Below are 27,851 nucleotides of genomic sequence, written 5' to 3'. Positions count from 1 at the left end.
CAAAAACACACCATACTCTGAGGACTAAATCCTCTTTTGTCAGGGGCAAGTCGACCTAGCTGCATGGGCTCCTCCTCAGAAGGGAGCGAGACAGGATGAGGCCCCTGCACACTGAATGAGTCTGCACCACTGCCCCTAGACTGACAATGGCTGGACAGAGAGGTCTCGTTTCTTTCTCTTAGACGCCTGTCAAGGCGTACTGCCAATGACATGGCAGACTCTAAGGACGTTGGTCTCTCATGGAAAGCAAACGCATCTTTCAATCTCTCTGAGAGACCATGACAGAACTGACTCCGGAGTGCAGCATCATTCCAACCCGAATCAGCTGCCCATCTCCGAAATTCAGAACAATAAAGCTCCGCAGACAGTTTGTTCTGGCATAAAACACGTAAGTTAGATTCGGCCAGAGCAACACGATCCGGGTCATCATAAATCTGCCCCAGGGCCACAAAAAATCTTTCCACGGATCGAAGGGAGGGATCCCCTGATGGCAGCGAAAAAGCCCAAGTCTGAGCATTACCCCTGAGCAGGGAGATGACAATCCTCACCCTCTGCTGCTCATTACCAGAGGAGTGGGGACACAAGCAAAAATGGAGTTTGCATGCCTCTCTGAAGCGAACAAAATTCTCACTGCCCCCGGAGAACGTTTCCGGAAGTGAGACCTTTGGCTCGCAACAGACTCCATGAGCCGGAGCAGAGCCCAATGCTTGAAGCTGAGTCATAGATTGACGGAGATCCGCTACTTCCAAAGAAAGACCCTGCATGCGGTCAACCAGGCCAGAAAGCGGATCCATGTCAAAAAAGGACGGTTTTGGTGGATTATAATGTCACGGCTGTATGTGAGCAACAATAGTATACACAGTAAAAGAGCTACTGACCGGACCCAAACTAGGGAGGATAAAGGGTGAACCCTGTCAGACCCTCAAAGCTCTCCCTATGCTGCTAAGCACATGCCCGGATCCAAATGGCGGAACGAGGCATGCCCACGTACCTAAGACTGATGACCACTGTAACCCCTACAAAAGTGGAAGGGGCACGGCCACCGGTGCCCTACTCAGTATATGGAGGGAACCGTGGCCACCTCAGATCCAGTCAGAAAATAATCTGGTACACAACAATGTCTGTACACTTAGCTGAAGGTGTTGCAGCCGCAGAGAAGACGGATCCAAGGACAGCTGGCAATATCCGGAGTGCTTGCTGCAGCAGAACACAGGTCCAGTGAACTGATAGCTACAAGTGAAGATACTAAAGCAAGAGCTACAACTGAAATGAGAACTATAATCCACGCCCTACAATAGGAGGAGGGGTGATATAAAGAGAGGGAAATCAAACGCATGAGGAACAGCTGGGAGGAAGGAAACCAAAAGTAAACAGAGCAGTGAGAACTCCTCCCAGCTCTAGTAGTGACATCATCACAGGGGTGGAGAAACAGAGCTGTGAGAACGTCCCAAAGCTCTGGTAGTGACACATAGGCTTCAGACCTAGTAGGCCTGAGTCCTATGCAGCAGTATCGCGCGCCTGTGCCAGTACGCAGCACAGTGACGTGTGCGCGTTTGCCAGCCTGTACCAGCGGCGAGTGAGCGCCTGAATATAGCTAAGTATTTAGCTTTTATTTCTTTTTGTTTTTTATTTTATGTTCCAACTTTGAGGGATATTACTAGGGGTAACACAAGAGGACATATTAGTGAAGGGGCAGTAGGGGCAAATTACTACATCGGGACAAATTACTATATGGGGGCTGTGTGACGGCAAATTACTGTGGGGAGGGGGAATTACTATGTGAGGGCAGTGTGAGGGGAAATTACTATGTGGGGCAAAATATTATGGGGGATTATTATGTGGGGGAAATTATTATGGGGAAATTACTATGTGAGGACTGTGTGGGGGAAAATTATTATGGGAGGGATTACTATGTGGGGGAAATTACTGTGTCGGGGCAAATTACTATGGGGGGGATTACTATGTGAGGGCAGTGGGGGGGATTACTATGTGAGGGCAGTGTGGGGGAAATTTCTATATGGGGCAGTATGGGGAAAATTACTATGTGAGGAAAAGTTATATGTAGGGGCAGTGTGGGGGAAATTACTGTGTCAGGGCAAATTACTATGGGGAGAATACTGTGTGTGGGGAATTACTATGTGGGGCAGTGTGGTAGAAATTACTATGTGGGTGCAGTGTGGGGGAAATTACTGTGTCGAGGCAAAATACTATAGGGGGATTACTATGTGGGGCAGCATGGGGGAAATTACTGTATGGGGCAGTGTGGGGGAAATAACTGTGTGGGGGCAAATTACTATGGGGGATTACTATGTGGGGGCAGTGTGGGGGAATTTGCTGTGTGGGGGCAAATTACTAATGGTGGATTACTATGTGGGAGCAGTGTGGTGGAAATTACTATGTGGAGGAAATTATTGTTTGGGGGAAAATTACTATATGGGGGCAGTGTGGGGGGTGTTGCTATTGGGGACGCACTGTAGGGGCATTTCTATTACAGGGACAAATTAGGGGACATTATTTTTTGGGACACTATACAGGGATTATTACCTGGAGCACAATATAGGGTGTTATTACTGGGGGCACTCGAGGGGACATTATAACTGCTGTGAACACTATAGGGACATTTGGGGTAATTTATCAAACTGGTGTAAAGTAGAACTGGCTTAATTATCCATACGAAATAGAAGAGTTACAGCCAGCTCACCTGTCTTATCCTGTATGGCGGTGCACGGGGCGGACTCAAGCCAGTCCTCAGAAGTAGTACAAAAGATAGAAAGAAAGCTCCAGCACCAAAATGGACGTAGTGAAGAATCCCGGTCTTTATTCGTCACCAAAATACAGGTCGATACAGCAAACAGTGACACTGGCTCCCACTTTATCCCAAAGATCTACGCGTTTCGAACAATAGTGTTCTTAGTCATGATCTAAGGTGTCTGACATGTTCCGAACTGAAATAAGGTTCACATCCAATGTTCCAACCCTCGGGGAGGGGTCACGGGAGGCAGGGTGAACAGAAAATCAGTCCGGTCCACGTGAGACACCTGTGCAAACATTTTCACCTGTGACATATAAAGACATACCTGGCAGTGCTACAAAGTATAATGAAAAGTATATATAAGATATAGAGTATAAAACCGTGTAGTTATATTCCTCCAAAATAAAGTATAAATTATAAAGTTTAACATAAAATTAAAAACCTTACATAGTATAGGTTGCATTAATAATGCCCATAGAAAATGAACTAAACTGGTAAAATTTATATAAAATAAAGTTAACAATTTCCTACAGTTATATTTCAGCAATACTTGAGTGCATCGTATTTTTGTTATTTTTTGATTTTATTTGTTTTCATTTCTATTATTATTTATTATTTGATTTTTGATATAGTTTAAATATAAGTCCAAGGTGAACTAGTTGTTCTGTCTGGACCGTATTTGCGAATTAACGCAGGGTGCAGACAGAAGCCAGGATCCCTACATAAAAAGTGATCAGAGAAATTATAGTAACTGCGATGCATTCAGGGATCGCTGACCATGCTGCTTTGCCCAGTTGGATTGTATTAGTTACTTATACTCATTCACATCGTAATCTTGAAAAATCGCTCTATGTGAACTGTAGTATGAACCCGGGAATACAAGCCGATCTATTGGTAAAGCAGCATGTTAGTTCATTGTAATGTCAGTGTTATACGGCTCCATATTAGTGGAGAAATTGCATAGTATGGGCTAAGGCTAAGGTCTACAGGTATCAGACACTCCGAGACAATTTAGTTTCAGGTAGGTACTATATATTCTATCATTATTCCCTGTGGTTATTGTCTCAACATTGTTATATTGTTATCTTTCATATTCCACTGTGGTCCTATTTACTGGGAATCACATAGTGTGAACATTGATCGTTTATATATATATATATATATATATATATATATATATATGTGTGTTTTTTATTTATTTATTTTTTATTCTTTATTTCTAATTTTTTATTTTTTGTTTTATAATTTTAATACCCATCTTAATGTTATAATAATAACATTAATATGGGTATTAAAATTATAAAACAAAAAATAAAAAATAAGAAATAAAGAATAAAAAATAAATAAATAAAAAACATATATATATATATATATATATATATATATATATATATATATATATATAAAAACGATCAATGTTCACACTATGTGATTCCCAGTAAATAGGACCACAGTGGAATATGAAAGATAACAATATAACAATGTTGAGACAATTAACACTGCTCAAAAATGTAACAGTGCTCAAAAAAATAAAGGGAACACTTAAACAACACAATGTAACTCCAAGTCAATCACACTTCTGTGAAATCAAACTGTCCACTTAGGAAGCAACACTGAGTGACAATCAATTTCACATGCTGTTGTGCAAATGGGATAGACAACAGGTGGAAATTATAGGCAATTAGCAAGACACCCCCAATAAAGGAGTGGTTCTGCAGGTGGTGACCACAGACCACTTCTCAGTTCCTATGCTTCCTGGCTGATGTTTTGGTCACTTTTGAATGCTGGCGGTGCTTTCACTCTAGTGGTAGCATGAGATGGAGTCTACAACCCACACAAGTGGCTCAGGTAGTGCAGCTTATCCAGGATGGCACATCAATTCGAGCTGTGGCAAGGTTTGCTGTGTCTGTCAGCGTAGTGTCCAGAGCATGGAGGCGCTACCAGGAGACAGGCCAGTACATCAGGAGACGTGGAGGAGGCCGTAGGAGGGCAACAACCCAGCAGCAGGACCGCTACCTCCGTGTTTGTGCAAGGAGGAACAGGATGAGCACTGCCAGAGCCCTGCAAAATCACCTCCAGCAGGCCACAAATGTGCATGTGTCTGCTCAAACGGTCAGAAACAGACTCCATGAGGGTGATATGAGGGCCCGACGTCCACAGGTGGGGGTTGTGCTTACAGCCCAACACCGTGCAGGACATTTGGCATTTGCCAGAGAACACCAAGATTGGCCCTGTGCTCTTCACAGATGAAAGTAGGTTCACACTGAGCACATGTGACAGACATGACAGAGTCTGGAGACGCCGTGGAGAATGTTCTGCTGCCTGCAACATCCTCCAGCATGACCGGTTTGGCATTGGGTCAGTAATGGTGTGGGGTGGCATTTCTTTGGAGGGCCGCACAGCCCTCCATGTGCTCGCCAGAGGTAGCCTGACTGCCATTAGGTACCGAGATGAGATCCTCAGACCCTTTGTGAGACCATATGCTGGTGCGGTTGGCCCTGGGTTACTCCTAATGCAAGACAATGCTAGACCTCATGTGGCTGGAGTGTGTCAGCAGTTCCTGCAAGACAAAGGCATTGCTGCTATGGACTGGCCCGCCCGTTCCCCAGACCTGAATCCAATTGAGCACATCTGGGACATCATGTCTCGCTCTATCCACCAACGTCACGTTGCACCACAGACTGTCCAGGAGTTGGCAGATGCTTTAGTCCAGGTCTGGGAGGAGATCCCTCAGGAGACCATCCGCCACCTCATCAGGAGCATGCACAGGCGTTGTAGGGAGGTCATACAGGCACGTGGAGGCCACACACACTACTGAGCCTCATTTTGACGTGTTTTAAGGACATTACATCAAAGTTGGATCAGCCTGTAGTGTGTTTTTCCACTTTAATTTTGAGTGTGACTCCAAATCCAGACCTCCATGGGATGAAAAATTTGATTTCCAGTTTTTTATTTTTGTGTGATTTTGTTGTCAGCACATTCAACTATGTAAAGAACAAAGTATTTCACAAGAATATTTAATTAACTCAGATCTAGGATGTGTTATTTTTGTGTTCCCTTTTTTTTTTTGAGCAGTGTACTTTGTAGCACTGTCAGGTATGTCTTTATATGTCACAGGTGAAAATGTTTGCACAGGTGTCTCACGTGGACCGGACTGATTTTCTGTTCACCCTGCCTCCCGTGACCCCTCCCCGAGGGTGGGAACATTGGATGTGAACCTTATTTCAGTTCGGAACATGTCAGACACCTTAGATCATGACTAAGAACACTATTGTTCGAAACGCGTAGATCTTTGGGATAAAGTGGGAGCCAGTGTCACTGTTTGCTGTATCGACCTGTATTTTGGTGACGAATAAAGACCGGGATTTTTCACTACGTCCATTTTGGTGCTGGAGCTTTCTTACTATCTAGTTACCCATAGCAACAAATCAGATTCCACCTTTCATTTTTGACAGCTCCTTTAGAAATCCAGTTCTACTTTACACCAGTTTAATAAATAACCCCAATTATATCTACTAGGGTCACTATTTTTTCAGCAGTATAGTACCTGGAGCCAGGGCCGTTTCTACAGCAGGGCGAGGGGTGCGACCGCATGGGGCGCATTGCTCAGGACAGAAAAGGGGAGCGCCATCAGCAGGGCCCAGTGCCGGAGGGGGGCCCTTTCTGTCCAGAGGCAGCAGGAGTGGAGATGAGCGCTTTCATTGTGGAAGCGCTCATCTCCATATTCATATGTATCGCCGTCCTTAGGACTGCGATACAGATGAATGGTGTGGAGGAGCATGGGAGAGGCGTCTCCCTTGCCCATTTCTCTGATAAGCTACAGGCAAATAAATGGTTGGAGTGAGTTTTGCAGAGAGAATTGCCTCACGGCGTCTCTTTCAGAGGTTTCTACCAAGACTGTGCCATCTTTTCTCTCAGAATTTTCGGATGTGTTTTCCGAGAGTGGTGTCCAGGAGTTGCCCCCGCATCGGGAGTACGACTGCCCTATTAATCTCATCCCAGGCGCCAAACTGCCAAAATCACGTTTATACAATCTCTCCCAACCTGAAAGAGTCGCTATGCGTACTTATATCTCTGAGAGCCTGAGAAAGGGACACATCCGACCCTCGAAGTCACCTGTTATCGCTGGTTTCTTTTTTGTTAAGAAAAAAGATGGTTCTTTAAGACCTTGTCTGGATTTCAGGGAGCTGAACCGTATCACGATTCGTTACCCATATCCGCTTCCTCTGATCCCGGACCTGTTTAACCAGATTGTTGGGGCTAAGGTTTTTTCTAAGTTGGATTTAAGAGGGGCATGCAACCTAGTCAGGGTCAAGGAAGGGGACGAATGGAAGATGGCCTTCAATACCCCTGAGTGTCATTTCGAGAATTTGGTTATGCCCTTTGGTTTGATGAATGCTCTGGCCGTCTTCCAACATTTTGTGAACAACATTTTTCATCATTTAATGGGGAAATTTGTACTGGTGTATCTGGATGACATTTTGATTTTTTCTCCTGATTTCAAGACTCATCGAGACCACCTACGTCAGGTCTTGCTGATTCTGCGGGATTATAATTTGTACGTTAAACTGGAAAAATGTGTGTTTGCGGCTTCGGAGATTCAATTTCTTGGTTTTCTTCTCTCCGCTTCTGGTTTTCGCATGGACCCTGAGAAGGTCAGCTCTGTGCTTGATTGGCAGCTTCCTGAGAATCAGAAGGCGCTGATGCGGTTTTTGGGTTTTGCCAATTATTACAGAAATTTCATTTTGAATTCCTCTGTTGTTAAGCCTTTCCTGGGTTACCCAATGCTAAGACGCTGGCGCAAGTGTTTGTTGATCACATTGTTAAATTGCATGGCATTCCTTCAGACATCGTTTCTGATAGGGGCACGCAATTTGTTTCCAGATTCTGGAAGGCCTTCTGTTCTTGCCTGGGGGTTCGGTTGTCGTTCTCTTCTGCTTTTCACCCGCAGTCGACTGGGCAGACCGAACGCGTCAATCAGAATCTGGAGACATATCTGCGCTGTTTTGTGGCGGAGAATCAGGAGGATTGGTTTGCTTTAAATAACCGTCGCCAGGAGTCCTCTGATAAGTCAGCATTTTTTGGTGCATATGGGTTTCATCCGCAGTTTGGGACATTATCTGGAGAGGGGTCTTCTGGTTTACCTGATGAGGAGAGATTTTCCTCGTCTTTGTCATTTATTTGGCAAAAGATTCAGGGTAATCTGAAGAGGATGAGTGAGAAATATAAGCGTGTGGCGGATAAGAGACGTGTGCCTGGTTCGGACCTGAATGTGGGGGATCTGGTGTGGTTGTCTACAAAGAATATCAAACTGAAGGTTCCCTCCTGGAAGTTGGGTCCTAGGTTTATTGGGCCTTACAAGATCTTGTCCGTCATCAATCCCGTTGCCTTCCGTCTTGATCTTCCTCAGACTTGGAAGATCCATAATGTTTTTCACAGGTCCCTATTAAAACCTTATGTCCAACCCATGGTACCCTCCTCTTTTCCTCCTCCTCCGATTGTTGTTGATGGTAATCTTGAATTTCAGGTCTCTAGGATTGTGGATTCTCGCATTATCCGCTGTTCTCTCCAGTACCTCGTTCATTGGGAGGGTTATGGTCCTGAGGAGAGGATGTGGGTCCCAGTGGCGGACATTAAGGCCACTTGTCTCATCAGGGCTTTCCATAGGTCTCATCCTGAGAAGGTGGGCTCTGAGTGTCCAGAGTCCACCCGTAGAGGGAGGGGTACTGTCACCGCCAGCTCTGTGAGAAGGTCTGTTAGACGTTCTTCGCTACCTCTTGCATGAAGTTCTTTGTTTTGGTTTCACTTTGTCATCTCCTTTCCTTCCCCCAGCTGTCATCTATTTGCACTGATTGTCTCCCTTTATATTCCCTCCCATACTGCCTCACTTTGCGGTTTATACTTCTTCCTGGATGAGTTGTTCACTGCTGGATGCTCCTTCTCCTGATTCCTCAGATAAGTCTGTTTCCTTTATTTGTGTTTACTTGCTGGCTTGATTGTAGGTGACCCTGACTCCGTCCGTATTAAGTGCAGGGAGCCGGTGGTCGTGTCCCCTCACTATTATAGGGTTTTCAGGTGTCAGATAGTATAGGGTACGTGGACATGCAATCGTCTACCATAAAGATCTTTGCATGGGCATAGCAGTCAGGGAGAGCTCTAGGGGTTTTATAGGGCTCACCCATATGCTCCTTAGTTTGGGATCAAGCCAGTCGGATGTTTATTTATAAGTTCCAGCTTTCTGCAACACCATCCGTGACAGCAGCCTCTTCATCCAGAAAAAAATATATAAACTAAAATTGAGGGAGGGGCCCAAGTTGGGTAGACATGCCCAGGCCTATAACGCACTTAATCCGCCCATGACATGATGTGCATATATAGGAAACATAGCATAGGAACAGAATAAAGTAAATAAATATGGAGATATAAACCTACACTTTTATCAATATAAATTTCCTTTTTCAATTGCAGAATGTGAGACAATTTAATACCTTATACTTTGTGTTGGAAGCCCAACATTTTATTGACTACTGACTTCAGGCATTTACAGCAGAATGGAATTGTGCCATAAATACCCTGCTAACTCTCCCACAAAGCAGTCGTTGTGGACAGGTCTTATCTGCTCAAAGGACACTGCTGTTTTATCTGAGAAACCAAGAGTCACCATTAGAGATGAGCGAATTTCTAAAAAATTCTATTTGGTCGGTTCGACAAATTTTCCGAAAAGATTCAATTCGATTTGAATTTACTTGTGGTGAATCGCGTTAAAAAACAGCTATTTCCTGGCTGTAGAGAGCCTGTATAGTGGTGTAGAACACTGTGTCTTGCAGTAACACGCATAGGGAGTCTGCTGTGGTAGTGAAACAATACTGTGAGTCAGTATGATCTACAGATGACAGGCGCCACTTTAAGAATCACTTCACACTACATTTGGTCAATTACGGGGCAAAAACTGACCAAATAACTTAAGTATGAGCTCAGCCTTACATGTCAATGTTAGCGCCAGGTATAAAGAACCATGCAGAGGCCCAAGATCCTACTATAGCATGAAATAACACACTCCTTTTACACCGTTGTCAATTGATTCCACATAGATTTCTACAGAACCTGTTCTATTAAACTCTTAGTAAAGCCCCCCTGACAGAGTGGAGAGGGTGTCAGCAGTAAGTTTGTGTTTTGAGGTCCCTGATTATTTTGCCCTTCCTGTGATCCGTCAGAACAATAACCCCCAATAACCCTGTCTGTTGAGCATCTGACTTCACCCGGTCAGCATTTGGTCAGTAATCCATCAGTATTGCTAAAGCCCAAAAAAAAAAAAAAACAGGAGTGGATCCAAAACAGAGATGACACGTGAATGGAATATAGCATGTCTTCTGTGTTTTGTACCCACTCCTGCTTTTGGCTACCAAATCATAAGCCAATTCTGATGCAAAATAGGGACCATTTCATACAGGCCTTAAAGCTGCTACATAAAAAGGATCTGTTGTGCATCTCATTTTTCCTTTCTTCTTACAGATCAGAAGAAGGGTCAAATAAATGATGATGTCAACCAGGCCATAAAGGCAAAATAGTGGCCCAGTCATGAAGTGGGGAGGGTGGGAACAGCATGAAAAGTCCGCAGAGTGTCGCAATGACATAGTGGTGAGGTGTCAGCAGCATGATGAGACCACAGAGTGGCACAGTGACTTAGTGGTGAGGTGGCAGCAGCATGTGGCGACCACAGAGTGGTGAGGTGGCATCAGCATGATGAGACCACAGAGTGGTGTTGTGGCAGCAGCATGAGGAGACCACAGAGTGGTGAGGTGGCAGCAGCATGAGGAGACCACAGAGTGGTGATGTGGCAGTAGTATGAGGAGACCACAGAGTGGTGAGATGGCAGCAGCAGGAGGAGACCACAGAGTGGCCCAGTGACCTAGTGTTGAGGTGGCAGCAGCACGAGTAGACCACAGAGTGGCCCAGTGACAGAGTGGTGAGGTGGGGTGGGGCAATACCAGTACTAGTTAAAGATGGTGGGTGGCAGTAGGAGCACCTGGCAGCAGGTGTGGCATCAGGCAGGTGGCAGCATCTGAATAGTAGCTGAAGCAGGTAGTCATAACAAACAGGTCTCTTTTGTCAAAGTATAGGTGTGGCACCATGGCTGATCTACTCTGATCCATCAAGCACTGGTGTTTGAAAATCCTGGCTGATCCACGCCTGATTCATCTTCAGAAAGGTCAGTTTCTACACATTTTGGGTGGACAGGTGAGTTCTCCTTGGGGGACTATGGCCCCCGCCGCACTAAACACCTGCTCTGATGCCACACTGCTGGCCAGGCAGGAAAGCTTGTCCAGGGCAAACTTGGCCAGTTGCGGGCACAAATCAAGTTTGACTGCCTAAGTAGTCCAGGGGATCTTCGATGTGGGGTGGCTGGGTGCACTTTAAGTAAGTTGCAACCTGCTGTTTCAGGTTCTGCTCTATGTCTAGTTGCTGCTGGTGAGTGGTTTTTTCAGTAGGCGGGTGAAGAAAACTGCTCATCAGCGACTCTAGACTTTGCTTTGAAGTTGCTGCTGATAGAGCTGGTACTGCTCCTGCCTCCCCCCCCAGCAGCTATGTCAGTCGAACGTGAGTGCAGACGGTCCCCCAGGTCAGACCTGCGTGAGGATGGACAATGGCGCACATAGGCAGCGGCCAACTGACTACATAGGATGTCTCGATAGTAGTTCAGTTTGTCCTCCCTCTCAGCAGGTGTATAAAAGGTCCCCATTTTCGACCAGTAGCGAGGGTCTAACATGGTGGAGAGCCAGTAGTCATCACTCTGCCGAATAGTGACAATTTTGCTGTCACTACGCAAGCAAGTGAGCATGCATCGGGCCATTTGTGCAAGTGACTCGGAGGGACTCTCTGCCTCCATCTCCACTGCATACTGCCACTGTGTGTCTGCCTCATCTGCCTCGTCTTCCTCATCCCCCTGTAGCTCCTCTGGCTGCTCCCTCTCCTCCTCTCCTGTCACCTGTGTAGAAAAACCAACCATTTCTCTACGCATTGCTTGTGCTCAAATGTCCTCCTCCTCTAATTCATCCCCCACAGGGCTCATGTGGCCGTGAGATATATTCGCCACGTCACAGCCAGATTTAGCAGCATGTGCTCTAGGACATGAATCAGCGAAATGATGTTGTTCATCCCGTAGTCCTGGCGACTGATGAATAAAGTGGCCTCCTCAAAGGGCCCGATCAAACGGCAGGTGTCATGCCTGAGCTGCCACTGGCTAACATCGAAGACCGAGTCAACCATTGAAGCTAGATGACACCGGAAGTTCAGGCCTCTCGCTGTGAGTCCTGCTGCCACCGCCCTTTTTATGCTGCCTGCAACAGAAACATTTTGGCCACTGCTTGTTCCCTTTGAAGGGCCTGTCACCTGTCTCAAATACTGTATAACAAAAGAATTAAATTAAAATTAAAATAATACCCCCCCCCCCCTAAATGGCTGTAGTACAATGTAACTTCACTGCAGAACGGCAATTAAGACTTTTTTTTTTCTAATTAATAAACTCCCCCCCAAAAAAAAATTAAAAATTAAATAACAATCACAATTCACAGCAGAACAGCAATTAAAACATATTATTTTTCCTATTACTACAGCCCCCCCCAAAAAAATACAACAATCACAATTCACCGCAGAACGGCTAATGTAAAGTACGTATATTTCCTTTTAATATACCACATTAGTGGCTGTAGTACAATGTACGGATGCAGCAGAGTTAACACTCATGCTTTATGAGACGTGTTATCTAAACTAAATGCGTTAAGCAAACACCTTCAATTGCTTTTCAATGGCTTTTGTCTCAAGATAACGCGATGAGTAAGAAATTTGAGTTAAGAGCTTGAGTGCTAACCCTGGTACATCTGTAACTTCACCGCTGAACGGCAATTATGACATATTTTTCCCTTTTTTTTTACTTTTTTTCCCCTAATACACCCCCAAAAAAACTGTAAAACAATGTAAAATCAACAACATATGTATCTATCCTTTTAATACACACTGTTAATGGCTGTATCACACAGAACCCCAATCACAAACAAGGTTTGCTGAAATTAGTCATTTATCATAGTGCAAACAACCTAAAAGCAGCAGTATAACTGCAATTTGAATCCCCAATTAGTGCAGCAAGGTGTAATAGTAATTAATCTTATTACCCAGGCTGTACACTCTCCTATTGCACACTGTTCTCCTTTTAGATGATCCCTCCCTATCCTTTGCCTACACCTTTCAATAATCTTTCCCTGAACTTGTAAATCGTTTTTTCAGCACAATGAAGTCTTTCCTAGCACTGTCCCTAGAGCCTGCTGACGTCTCTCCCTGCACTAAGCACACTGGAAAATGGCAGAATCCAAGATGGCTGAGGCTATTTATAAGGCTGTGACATCACAGGGGCTGGCTGGCTGCTGATTGGCTGCATGCATGGCATTGTGAGTGATCCCTCGTTTTTTGCTCCATGTCCTAACATGTGCAGCAGCCATTTTAGGAAAAAATGAGATTCGTAACCACGAAGGGTGAGGAAATTCGGCTTCGGTGCAAATTGAATTTTTCCTGAAATTCGGATCGAATTCCACTTCGTCAACTTCGATTCACTAATCTCTAGTCACCATGCCTGGGAAACAATACAGGGTCTTGCCCCCTGAGGAGCACATCTGTGAACATGTGATTGATGATGCTTCCAGACCTAGGGAGAGCCACGGCCTGCGGTGATCTGTTTTGCAAGTCTGTTTGACCTTTAGAGAAAGAACAGCTCTGGACTCAAGGATGTCTACAAACTATAGTGGGCTTTGCTGATTGGCTAAGACAGTATCTGGGAGGTGTTTCAGGGGTGGACAATGTATGGGTTATGGGTGTATTGTATGGCTAGTATATAAGACTGTACATAGATAGCTAGTTAGGCACTTCCTTCCTTACTCCTTCCCTTATATTCCCTTTGTTTCTGCCCTTTAGTTAGTTATTTAGTTAACCTTTTATGTATAATTCCCTGTACCATTAATAAATCCCATTTTTTTAAAGATCCAGTAGCTATTTTGTTAATTTATAATTAATTGGCCCCCCAAAACTCAGCAGATTCTACACTTAGTTTATCACATACCTTTTTTTACACCAGGCTCTGTTCACAATCAGTAAGATGAATACAATGAAAAGGAACACAACCATGGCTGTGAGACCAATCAACCATGGCTGAAGTCCAGCAGAACTTGAACTGCCTGATTCTTGCTGCAAACCTGCAGGAGAAAATCAATATTTTAGACATACAAGGGAGGAGAAAAAGTAAATTGAAATCTCAGTAAAAAAAATTGAAATATTAGATTGAAATCATAGCACCTTCAGACAGTTCAATATGTATATTTTTTTGGGATGGAAGGATAGCAATATACAATATATATACTATACTATATTTAATAATCTTTCTATACTGTTTTGTAATGCAAACTCATTTGCATAAACATGGACATATGGGAAAGACATTTCCAATTGTGTTTCAGCTGAAAAACAAGGCAGATTTTGCTTATTGCTAATTTGCATTTCTTTCCCATATGCCCATGTTTATGCAAATGATTTTACATGACAAAACAGTATAGAAAGGTTATTAAATTAATGTTAGGACAATAAAAAATGTTTATACAGCCCTTCTAAGCAGTGAGAGAAGAGTTAGCTGGCATCGAAAAAATTAATGAATTACAATTCTTGTCACCCTAATGATAATGATCTAGGTGCGCAGGTCCCCCATGCCGTCCAACAGGATTTAAGCAACTTTGAGGCTTACCAGCTCTCAGTCAGATGAGAGATTGGCTTGAAAGGCTGCCATTGTAAGGTATGCTGACTGTACCTGTCTCCTGGATAGGTTGTTGGCTTGCACATACCCGTCATTTGGCATACAGCCTGTGTGTGATTATCTGTTCTATGTTGTCTATTGTATATCATAGATAATAATATTGCTTCTATCAAAAGAAATTATAAATGATAGGTAAAATAACTATCAAAAAAAAGTTTATTAATGGTAAGTAAAATGATAACTATAAAAAAAAAAAAAAAATCTAGAGTATTGGTGTTTTCTTTCAGGATCGCAATACCTGTATTGTTAAATGACGAAGTCACAGGGTGTCATTAATTCATTACTTCATTAGGGTCATGCGCCATCTGCTGGTTACAAACCCAAATTGCATACTGAATTTTCTTACTATACTTTTTATGCGCTTTGCAGCTAATGAAACAGAATATCGCTCTGTGCTTACACGATTCCACTATGATCACTAGCGCTGCTACATCTGTATATGCATAAATATCTGAGTGAAAATGGGAAATACTAGTCAAAATTTGTGTCATGGCATCTCCAGACAGTTCAACTTTTTGTTTTGTGAAATATAGCAATACTACTGTGTGTCTTACAATACAGAGGATAGCTTTTGAAATCTTTGAGCCATAAAGTGAAATACTAGGCCAAAAGCCAGGTAAGGGCATTTTTTGCAAAATATACCAATACTTCTGTGCAACATGTGTCTTAGGCCCCATTCACACATCTGCAATTTCGTTCCGCATTTTGCGGAATGGAATTGCGGACCCATTCATTTCTATGGGGCCACACTTCCGGGTCTGCACTTCCATTCCCGAAAAAAATAGAACATGTCCTATTCTTGTCCGCAATTGCATATTCTATTAGTGCCGGCGATGTGCCGTCCACAAAATGCGGAACGCACATTGCCGGTGTTCGTGTTTTGCAGATCCGTGGATCCGCAAAACACACTACCGATGTGTGAATGGACCCTTACAGAGGGTAGCAGTTTAAATCTTTGTGTGAAAACGTTAAATACTAGAACGAAATCTGTGTCAGGACACCTCCAGACAGTTCAAGTTTTTTGTTTTGCAAAATACAGAATAGTTATATTACTGTGCAACATGTGTCTTACAATACAAAGGGTAGAGTTTTAAATCTCTGAGTGAAAATGTGAAATATTAGTCCAAAATCTGTCAGGGCATCAGACAACTTTTTTTTGTGAAAAATAACACTAGTGTGCAACATGTGTCTTACAATACAGAGTGTAGCATTTGAAATGTCTGAGTGATAATGTAAAATACTAGTCCAAAATCGTTGTAGCGGCATCTCCAGACATTTCAAAAATGTTTTTTTTCTGTTTTGAAAAATGTTGCAATACTACTGTACAAAGTATGTCTTACAATACTTAGGGTAGTGTTTAAAATCTGATAATGTGAAATACTAGGCTGAAATCTGTGCATCTCCAGACAGTTAAAACATTTTTTTTTGTTTTGTGAAATATAGTTATACTAGTGTGCAACATATGTCTTGCAATACAGTAGATAACATTTGAAATCTCTTTAACAAAATGTGAAATACTACAGGGTGGGCCATTTATATGGATACACCTTAATAAAATGGGAATGGTTGGTGATATTAACTTCCTGTTTGTGGCACATTAGTATATGTGAGGGGGGAAACTTTTCAAGATGGGTGGTGACCATGGCGGCCAATTTGAAGTCGGCCATTTTGAATCCAACTTTTGTTTTTTCAATAGGAAGAGGGTCATGTGACACATCAAACTTATTGGGAATTTCACAAGAAAAACAATGGTTTTAACGTAACTTTATTCTTTCATGAGTTATTTACAAGTTTCTGACCACTTATAAAATGTGTTCAATGTGCTGCTTATTGTTTTGGATTGTCAATGCAACCCTCTTCTCCCACTCTTCACACACTGATAGCAACACCGCAGGAGAAATGCTAGCACAGGCTTCCAGTATCTGTAGTTTCAGGTGCTGCACATCTCGTATCTTCACAGCATAGACAATTGCCTTCAGTTGACCCCAAAGATAAAAGTCTAAGGGGGTCAGATCGGGAGACCTTGGGGGCCATTCAACTGGCCCACGACGACCAATCCACTTTCCAGGAAACTGTTCATCTAGGAATGCTCGGACCTGACACCTATAATGTGGTGGTGCACCATCTTGCTGGAAAAACTAAGGGAACGTGCCAGCTTCAGTGCATAAAGAAGGAAACACATCATCATGTAGCAATTTCGCATATCCAGTGGCCTTGAGGTTTCCATTGATGAAGAATGGCCCCACTATCTTTGTACCCGATATACCACACCATACCATCAATTTTTTTGTTCCAACAGTCTTGGAGGGATCTATCCAATGTGGGTTAGTGTCAGACCAATAGCGGTGGTTTTGTTTGTTAACTTCACCATTTACATAAAAGTTTGCCTCATCACTGAACAAATCTTCTGCGTAAACTGAGGGTCCTGTTCCAATTTTTGTTTTGCACATTCTGCAAATTCAGTGCGCCTATCTGGGTCATCCTCGTTGAGATGCTGCAGTAGCTGGAGTTTGTAAGGGTGCCATTTGTGAGTAGCTAATATCCGCCGAAAGGGATGTTCGACTAATGCCACTCTCCAGTGACATGCGGCGAGTGCTACGCTGTGGGCTCTTGCTGAATGAAGCTAGGACAGCCACTGATGTTTCTTCATTAGAGACAGATTTCATGCGTCCACATTTTGGCAAATCCAACACTGAACCAGTTTCACGAAACTTAGCAAGCAGTTTGCTAACTGTAGCATGGGAGATGGGTGGTCTCGTAGGGTGTCTTGCATTGAAATCTGCTGCAATGACCCGGTTACTGCATTCACCAGACATCAACACAATTTCTATCCGCTCCTCACGTGTTAACCTCGGTGACATGTCAATAGCTGTAAACAAAGAGAAACTTGTAAATAACTCATGAAAGAATAAAGTTACGTTAAAACCAAGCACACCATTGTTTTTTGTGTGAAATTCCCAATAAGTTTGATGTGTCACATGACCCTCTTCCTATTGAAAAAACAAAAGTTGGATTCAAAATGGCCGACTTCAAAATGGCCGCCATGGTCACCACCCATTTGGAAAACTTCCCCCCTCACATATACTAATGTGCCACAAACAGGAAGTTAATATCACCAACCGTTCCCATTTTATTAAGGTGTATCTGAACGTCTATCAGAACTTCTCAGAGATCTGGCTGTGACAGTTTGTTGTTGTGAGCAGGATCCCAGCTTTCCACAGGTTCTGCTCGTTAGTAGAGTTGAGCGAACACCTGGATGTTCGGGTTCGAGAAGTTCGGCCGAACTTCCCGGAAATGTTCGGGTTCGGGATCTGAACCCGACCCGAACTTCGTCCCGAACCCGAACCCCATTGAAGTCAATGGGGACCCGAACTTTTCGGCACTAAAAAGGCTGTAAAACAGCCCAGGAAAGGGCTAGAGGGCTGCAAAAGGCAGCAAAATGTAGTTAAATCCCCTGCAAACAAATGTGGATAGGGAAATTAATTAAAATTAAAATAAAATAAATAAAAATTAACCAATATCAATTGGAGAGAGGTCCCATAGCAGAGAATCAGGCTTCATGTCAGCAGAGAATCAGTCTTCATGTCATAGCAGAGAATCAGGCTTCACGTCACCCAAAACTGGAACAGTCCATTGTCAGATATTTAGGCCCCGCCACCCAGGCAGAGGAGAGAGGTCCCATAAAATAGAATCTGGCTTCATGTCAGCAGAGAATCAGGCTTCATGTCATAGCAGAGAATCAGGCTTCACGTCACCCACCACTGGAACAGTCCATTGTCAGATATTTAGGCCCAGGCACCCAGGCAGAGGAGAGAGGTCCCATAGCAGAGAATCTGGCTTCATGTCAGCAGAGAATCAGTCTTCATGTCATAGCAGAGAATCAGGCTTCACGTCACCCACCACTGGAACAGTCCATTGTCAGATATTTAGGCCCAGGCACCCAGGCAGAGGAGAGAGGTCCCATAGCAGAGATTCAGGCTTCATGTCAGCAGAGAATCAGGCTTCATGTCATAGCAGAGAATCATGCTTCACGTCACCCAACATTGGAACAGTCCATTGTCATATAATTTAGGCCCCGGCACCCAGACAGAGGAGAGAGGTCCCATAACATAGAATCTGGCTTCATGTCACCAGAGAATCAGTCTTCATGTCATAGCAGAGAATCAGGCTTCATGTCACCCACCACTGGAACAGACCACTGTCAGATATTTTTAGGCCCCGGCACCCAGACAGAGCAGAGAGGTCCCATAACATAGAATCTGGCTTCATGTCAGCAGAGAATCAGTCTTCATGTCATAGCAGAGAATCATGCGTCACGTCACCCAACATTGGAACAGTCCATTGTCATATAATTTAGGCCCCGGCACCCAGACAGAGGTCCCATAACATAGAATCTGGCTTCATGTCAGCGACTCAGCAGAGAATCAGTCTTCATGTCATAGCAGAGAATCAGGCTTCATGTCACCCACCACTGGAACAGGCCACTGTCAGATATTTTTAGGCCCCGGCACCCAGACAGAGGAGAGAGGTCCCATAACATAGAATCTGGCTTCATGTCAGCAGAGAATCAGTCTTCATGTCATAGCAGAGAATCATAATTCACGTCACCCAACATTGGAACAGTACATTGCCATATAATTTAGGCCCCGGCACCCAGACAGAGGAGAGAGGTCCCATAACAGAGATTCAGGCTTCATGTCAGCGACTCAGCAGAGAATCAGTCTTCATGTCACCCACCACTGGAACAGGCCACTGTCAGATATTTTTAGGCCCCGGCACCCAGACAGAGAAGAGAGGTCCCATAACATAGAATCTGGCTTCATGTCAGCAGAGAATCAGTCTTCATGTCATAGCAGAAAATCATAATTCACGTCACCCAACATTGGAACAGTCCATTGTCATATAATTTAGGCCCCGGCACTCAGACAGAGGAGAGAGGTCCCATAACAGAGATTCAGGCTTCATGTCAGCGACTCAGCAGAGAATCAGTCTTCATGTCATAGCAGAGAATCAGGCTTCATGTCACCCACCACTGGAACAGGCCACTGTCAGATATTTTTAGGCCCCGGCATCCAGACAGAGGAGAGAAGTCCCATAACATAGAATCTGGCTTCATGTCAGCAGAGAATCAGTCTTCATGTCATAGCAGAGAATCATAATTCACGTCACCCAACATTGGAACAGTCCATTGTCATATAATTTAGGCCCCGGCACCCAGACAGAGGAGAGAGGTCCCATAACAGAGATTCAGGCTTCATGTCAGCGACTCAGCAGAGAATCAGTCTTCATGTCATAGCAGAGAATCAGGCTTCATGTCACCCACCACTGGAACAGGCCACTGTCAGATATTTTTAGGCCCCGGCACCCAGACAGAGGAGAGAGGTCCCATAACATAGAATCAGGCTTCATGTCACCCACCACTGGAACAGGCCACTGTCAGATATTTTTAGGCCCCGGCACCCAGACAGAGGAGAGAGGTCCCATAACAGAGATTCAGGCTTCATGTCAGCAGAGGATCAGTCTTCATGTCATAGCAGAGAATCAGGCTTCACGTCACCCACCACTGGAACAGTCCATTGTCAGATATTTAGGCCCAGGCACCCAGGCAGAGGAGAGAGGTCCCATAGCAGAGAATCTGGCTTCATGTCAGCAGAGAATCAGTCTTCATGTCATAGCAGAGAATCAGGCTTCATGTCACCCACCACTGGAACAGACCACTGTCAGATATTTTTAGGCCCCGGCACCCAGACAGAGGAGAGGTTCATTCAACTTTGGGTTGCCCCGCAATATAATGGTAAAATGAAAATAAAAATAGGATTGAATGAGGAAGTGCCCTGGAGTACAATAATATATGGTTAAGGGGAGGTAGTTAATGTCTAATCTGCACAAGGGATGGACAGGTCCTGTGGGACCCATGCCTGATTCATTTTTATGAACGTCAGCTTCTCCACATTGGCTGTAGACAGGCGGCTGCGTTTGTCTGTAATGACGCCCCCTGCCGTGCTGAATACACGTTCAGACAAAACGCTGGCCGCCGGGCAGGCCAGCACCTCCAAGGCATAAAAGGCTAGCTCTGGCCACATGGACAATTTGGAGACCCAGAAGTTGAATGGGGCCGAACCATCAGTCAGTACGTGGAGGGGTGTGCACACGTACTGTTCCACCATGTTAGTGAAATGTTGCCTCCTGCTAACACGTTCCGTATCAGGTGGTGGTGCAGTTAGCTGTGGCGTGGTGACAAAACTTTTCCACATCTCTGCCATGCTAACCCTGCCCTCAGAGGAGCTGGCCGTGACACAGCTGCGTTGGCGACCTCTTGCTCCTCCTCTGCCTTCGCCTTGGGCTTCCACTTGTTCCCCTGTGACATTTGGGAATGCTCTCAGTAGCGCGTCTACCAACGTGCGCTTGTACTCGCGCATCTTCCTATCACGCTCCAGTGCAGGAAGTAAGGTGGGCACATTGTCTTTGTACCGGGGATCCAGCAGGGTGGCAACCCAGTAGTCCGCACACGTTAAAATGTGGGCAACTCTGCTATCGTTGCGCAGGCACTGCAGCATGTAGTCGCTCATGTGTGCCAGGCTGCCCAGAGGTAAGGACAAGCTGTCCTCTGTGGGAGACGTATCGTCATCGTCCTGCGTTTCCCCCCAGCCACGCACCAGTGATGGGCCCGAGCTGCGTTGGGTGCCATCCCGCTGTGAACATGCTTCATCCTTATCCTCCTCCACCTCCTCCTCATCCTCGTCCTCCTCGTCCTCCAGTAGTTGGCCCTGTCTGGCCACTTTTGTACCTGGCCTCTGCTGTTGCAAAAAACCTCCCTCTGAGTCACTTCGAAGAGACTGGCCTGAAAGTGCTAAAAATGACCCCTCTTCCTCCTCCTCCTCCTCCTGGGCCACCTCCTCTTCCATCATCGCCCTAAGTGTTTTCTCAAGGAGACATAGAAGTGGTATTGTAACGCTGATAATGGCGTCATCGCCACTGGCCATGTTGGTGGAGTACTCGAAACAGCGCAACAGGGCACACAGGTCTCGCATGGAGGCCCAGTCATTGGTGGTGAAGTGGTGCTGTTCCGCAGTGCGACTGACCCGTGCGTGCTGCAGCTGAAACTCCACTATGGCCTGCTGCTGCTCGCACAGTCTGTCCAGCATGTGCAAGGTGGAGTTCCACCTGGTGGGCACGTCGCATATGAGGCGGTGAGCGGGAAGGCCGAAATTACGCTGTAGCGCAGACAGGCTAGCAGCGGCAGGATGTGAACGCCGGAAGCGCGAACAGACGGCCCGCACTTTATGCAGCAGCTCTGACATGTCGGGGTAGTTGCGAATGAACTTCTGCACCACCAAATTCAGCACATGCGCCAGGCAAGGGATGTGCGTCAAACCGGCTAGTCCCAGAGCTGCATCGAGATTTCTCCCATTATCGCACACCACCAGGCCGGGCTTGAGGCTCACCGGCAGCAACCACTCGTCGGTCTGTTGTTCTATACCCCGCCACAAATCCTGTGCAGTGTGGGGCCTGTCCCCCAAACATATGAGTTTCAGAATGGCCTGCTGACGTTTACCCCGGGCTGTGCTGAAGTTGGTGGTGAAGGTGTGTGGCTGACTGGATGAGCAGGTGGAAGAAGAGGAGGAGGAAGCTGAGTAGGAGGAGGAGGAGACAGGAGGCAAAGAATGTTGCCCTGCGATCCTTGGCGGCGGAAGGACGTGCGCCAAACAGCTCTCCGCCTGGGGCCCAGCCGTCACTACATTTACCCAGTGTGCAGTTAGAGAGATATAGCGTCCCTGGCCGTGCTTACTGGTCCACGTATCTGTGGTTAGGTGGACCTTGCCACAGATGGCGTTGCGCAGTGCACACTTGATTTTATCGGATACTTGGTTGTGCAGGGAAGGCACGGCTCTCTTGGAGAAGTAGTGGCGGCTGGGAACAACATACTGTAGGATAGCAAGCGACATGAGCTGTTTGAAGCTGTCTGTGTCCACCAGCCTGAATGACAGCATTTCATAGGCCAGTAGTTTAGAAATGCTGGCATTCAGGGCCAGGGATCGAGGGTGGCTAGGTGGGAATTTACGCTTTCTCTCAAATGTTTGTGAGATGGAGAGCTGAACGCTGCCGTGTGACATGGTTGGGATGCTTGGTGACGCAGGTGGTGGTGTTGGTGGTACATCCCATGTTTGCTGGGCGGCAGGTGCCAACGTTCCTCCAGAGGCGGAGGAAGAGGCCGAGGCGGCAGCAGCAGAAGAGGCCGAGGCGGCAGCAGCAGAAGAGGTAGCAGGGGGAGCCTGAGTGACTTCCTTGTTTTTAAGGTGTTTACTCCACTGCAGTTCATGCTTTGCATGCAGGTGCCTGGTCATGCAGGTTGTGCTAAGGTTCAGAACGTTAATGCCTCGCTTCAGGCTCTGATGGCACAGCGTGCAAACCACTCGGGTCTTGTCGTCAGCACATTGTTTGAAGAAGTGCCATGCCAGGGAACTCCTTGAAGCTGCCTTTGGGGTGCTCGGTCCCAGATGGCGGCGGTCAGTAGCAGGCGGAGTCTCTTGGCGGCGGGTGTTCTGCTTTTTCCCACTGCTCCCTCTTTGTCTTTTGCTACGCTGTTGGCTCGGTCTCACCACTGCCTCTTCCTCCGAACTGTGAAAGTCAGTGGCACGACCTTCATTCCATGTGGGGTCTAGGACCTCATCGTCCCCTGCATCGTCTTCCACCCAGTCTTGATCCCTGACCTCCTGTTCAGTCTGCACACTGCAGAAAGACGCAGCAGTTGGCACCTGTGTTTCGTCATCATCAGAGACGTGCTGAGGTGGTATTCCCATGTCCTCATCATCAGGAAACATAAGTGGTTGTGCGTTAGTGCATTCTATCTCTTCCACCCCTGGGGAAGGGCTAGGTGGATGCCCTTGGGAAACCCTGCCAGCAGAGTCTTCAAACAGCATAAGAGACTGCTGCATAACTTGAGGCTCAGACAGTTTCCCTGATATGCATGGGGGTGATGTGACAGACTGATGGGCTTGGTTTTCATGCGCCATCTGTGCGCTTTCTGCAGAAGACTGGGTGGGAGATAATGTGAACGTGCTGGATCCACTGTCGGCCACCCAATTGACTAATGCCTGTACCTGCTCAGGCCTTACCATCCTTAGAACGGCATTGGGCCCCACCAAATATCGCTGTAAATTCTGCTGGCTACTGGGACCCGAGGTAGTTGGTTCACTAGGACGTGTGGCTGTGGCAGAACGGCCACGTCCTCTCCCAGCACCAGAGGGTCCACTAACCCTACCACGACCATGTCCGCGTCCGCGTCCCTTACTAGATGTTTTCCTCATTGTTACCGTTCACCACAATAAGAAAAATATTATTTGGCCCAATGTATTGAATTCAAATTCAGGCCTTTTTTTACAGACACCTAACACTATCTGGCTATCTATTTAGGTACCGTATTACACTAATACAGGCACAGCAGTAATGACAGATTTAGCTTAATATAAATTTGAGGCCTATTATTTAGGCGCTGGGTGACAGGTATACGTTTACGGACAGAATTAGACTTGGATATGCACAGTAGCGTGTGTGTGAAGTTATTGAGAATGACCCTATCAGCACCTTGAATCTAATATACCCTTTTAGGGATAGATTTTAATAACCACACTATTGATGGTTAAATGGACTTGGTGGCAGCTTGCCCCTGATGTAGGATATAGCCAAAAAATAACCACACTATTGATGGTTAAATGGACTTGGTGGCAGCTTGCCCCTGATGTAGGATATAGCCAAAAAATAACCACACTATTGGTGGCAGCTTGCCCTTGATGTAGGATATAGCCAAAAAATAACCACACTATTGATGGTTAAATGGTCTTGGTGACAGCTTGCCCCTGATATAGGATATAGCAAAAAATAACCACACTATTGATGGTTAAATGGACTTGGTGGCAGCTTGTGCTGGCGCACCACAAGCCACAAAATGGCCGCCGATCACCCCAGAAAAAAGTGACTGAAAAACGCTCTGGGCAGCCTAAAAACAGTGAGCAATTGAATAGCAGCATTTCAATGATCCACAGCTGTAGATCGATCACTGTCTTAAGTGTTTTGGAGGAGTTAATCACTGCCTAATCTCGCCCTAACGTCGCAGCTGCAACCTCTCCCTACACTTGTAACAGCAGAGTGACGTGCAGCGCTACGTGACCCAAGCTTATATAGAGGCTGGGTCACATGCTGCACTGGCCAATCACAGCCATGCCAATAGTAGGCATGGCTGTGATGGCCTCTTGGGGCAAGTAGTATGACGCTTGTTGATTGGCTGCTTTGCAGCCTTTCAAAAAGCGCCAAGAAAGCGCCGAACACCGAACCCGGACTTTTACGAAAATGTTCGGGTTCGGGTCCGTGTCACGGACACCCCAAAATTCATATACAGTTCGGGTTCGCCCATCCCTACTCGTTAGCTGTTTAAGAGGCTCTATTTAAGTCCGCCTCTTACTGCTGACTTTATGGTTGATATTTTCCTTCTGGAGTTCTATACTGGTTGTTTGTGGATGCTCTACCTTCCGCTCGTCTCAAGTCCTCCTGTTTTCTCCTTTTTGCGTGTGTTGCTTCTAGGTCTCAGGGAGATGCTAGTCCCTTCACAGTGGAAGGTACCGACAGCCTCATTCCCCGCTCCCTAAGTTAGGGTTTTCTACAGTGTCAGCAGGGCTTAGGTTCCAGCGTATGAGTTCATTCACCATCAGGACTTGCTCATACTGTCAGCAGTCAGGGAAAGGCTCAGGGATTGTTAGGAGGTTACCATTCCCTCCTCCCTAGCTTTGGGACCTAGTCTGTTTACCTGTTGCGGTTTGTTTACTTGGTGTTCCCCTTATCCCCATTTGCCATGACACATTACTTGCGCTATACCTCCTGTATAACATTTGCGCATCCTAAATATCAGTGACATTCATTCAGTGTAATTTTTTTAGGCGGTGGTGACAGCGACATTACTTGCGCTATATCTCCTGTATTACGTTTGTTAAACCTAAATATCAGTGACATTAATTCTGTGTCATTTTTTATTAGGTGGTGGTGACAGCAACATTACTTGCGCTCTACTTCCTGTATAACGTTTGTGCATCCTAAATATCAGTGACAATTATTCAGTGTAATTTTTTATTAGCCGGTAGTGACAGCGACATTATTTGCGCTATACCTCCTATATAACGTTTGCGCATCCTAAATATCAATGACATTCAGTGTACTTTTGTCATAGATGCTGCGGACAGCGACATTTTCTGTGCTACAGCTCCTGTTTAATGTGTGCGCATCAAAAAAATATCTGTGACATTCTGTGTACTTTATTTGCGCATACACTTACAAAACCTGCACTAATGTACGTGTGACATACTTGCAAGCATATATACCATTTAATATGTGCAAGTTGAACAGTAAGGGACGGGGAAGTGGCCGTGATGCTGATGGTGCACGCAGAGGCCGTGGCCCTGTGCCCGGTGAAACTGTGCCTGCTGCCAGAGCACAAGAAACACACTCATCCACGATACCTAGCTTCATGTCCCAGTTTGCAGGGCGGCACAGGAAACCACCTGGTTGCACTCTCAGACCAGTGCAACCAGGTGGTCAGTTGGATTGCAGCACTCTGCTCTGATTAGTGTAGGGATAGGATGTGCTGCTGTGAGGGAGAGAATAGGAAAGACTCTTTAATCAGAAGTGCTTGTTAACACAGCGATCTACATAGATTTTGTTCTGTGGGTGCAATGCACAATCTTTTTACCCTGCCCTGAGCCCAGTGACACAGAAAAATAACTTTTCTCCATCTGTTAGTTAGGTGGGTGTCGGCGGCCATTTTATGCAATTTCAGTGCACCAGCACAGCATATGTGCATTTGTGACAGTCAAATACAAGCTTGAAATACTGCAATTATATTCTGGGTTTTAAAAAATCACCCATTTTTTGCAATACCCTACATCTGGGGCATTTTGCTGCATTTGTTAGTGTGAAATACAAGCTTGAAATACTGCAATAATATTCTTGGTTTAATAAAAAAAAAACACCCATTTTTGGCAATATCCTACACCGGGTGCCTTTGCAGCATTTGTCAGTGTGAAATACAAGCTTGAAATACTGCAATAATTTTATGGGTTTAAAAAAACACCCATTTTTGGCAATATCCTAAATGTGGTGCCTTTGCAGTATTGGTCAGTGTGAAATACAAGCTTGAAATACTGCAATAATTTTCTGTGTTTAAAAAAACACCAATTTTTGCCAATACCCTACATCTGGGGCCTATGCTGCACTTGTTAGTGTGAAATACAAGCTTGAAATACTGCAATAATATTCTGTGTTTAAAAACACACCCAATTTTGACAATATCCTACATCTGGTGCCTTTGCTGCATCTGTCAGTGTTAAATACACGCGTTAGATAGTGCTGTTATATTCGGTTATTAAAAAAACACCAATTTTGGGCAAAATACTAAATTTGCGGCGAATGAGGAGAGAGTCAAATAAGTGACGTGGCCCCTGTCGTGGTGCTGCTGGTGGAGGTCCTGTTGCAGGGAGAGACATGTGCCAGCTACACGCACAAGTGAAACACCTTCCTCAGGTGCGAGTAGGCGACAGAACCTTCAGCGTTATTTGGTCGGGTCTAATGTGGCTCTACGAATGGTGAGGCCAGAACAAGTACAGGCAATAGTAGATTGGGTTGCTGACAGTGCCTCCAGTTCCTTCACATTATCTCCCACCCAGTCTCTTACTGAAAGATCAGACTTGGCACCTGCAGCCGATGTCCATCAGTCTTTCACCTTACCCCTTTGCAAATCAGCCAAGCAGTCTGTGCCCCAAGTCATGCAGCAGTCTCTTCTGCTTTTTGCTGACTCTGCTAGCTCTGCCCCAGAAGTGGAAGAGATTGAGTTCACCGATGCCCAACTACTTATGTTTCAAGATGAGTACATGGGAGGACCATCGCAGCACGTCTCGGATGATGACTAAACACAGGTGCCAACTGCTGTGGCTTTCTGCAGTGTGCAGACCGATAAGGAGGGCAGGGGTGAAGACTGGGTGGAAGATGATGTGGAGGCCGATGAGGTCCTCGACCCCACATGGAATCAAGGTCATGCGAGTGACCTGTCTAGTTTGGAGGAAGAGGCGGTGGTCGCACAGAGCCACCAGCACAGCAGAAAAGGGGGCAAGGTGCAAAAGCGGAGCGGCAGTCCCCTAGACAGTACGCCTGCTACTGCCCAACGCAGCAAGGGACCGAGCACACCAAAGCCATCTCCAAGGAGTT

General features: G+C 45.6%; 1 protein-coding gene across 1 annotated transcript in view; it reads right to left on the bottom strand.

Annotated features, from left to right (window-relative positions):
- Window positions 1-27,851, bottom strand: part of SMIM24 (small integral membrane protein 24) — a 225,183-nt gene that overhangs the window by 87,139 nt on the left and 110,193 nt on the right. Inside the window, exon 2 of the mRNA XM_040420425.1 lies at window positions 13,860-13,994. Coding sequence (XP_040276359.1) covers window positions 13,860-13,994 — 135 coding nt within the window. The remainder of the gene's footprint in view (window positions 1-13,859; window positions 13,995-27,851) is intronic.

Source organism: Bufo bufo, chromosome 2 (assembly GCF_905171765.1).
Source record: "Bufo bufo chromosome 2, aBufBuf1.1, whole genome shotgun sequence".
NCBI classification, from domain to species: Eukaryota; Metazoa; Chordata; class Amphibia; order Anura; family Bufonidae; genus Bufo; species Bufo bufo.
Note: the sequence above shows the minus strand (reverse complement) of the source record. Positions and strands in the feature narration are given on the sequence as shown.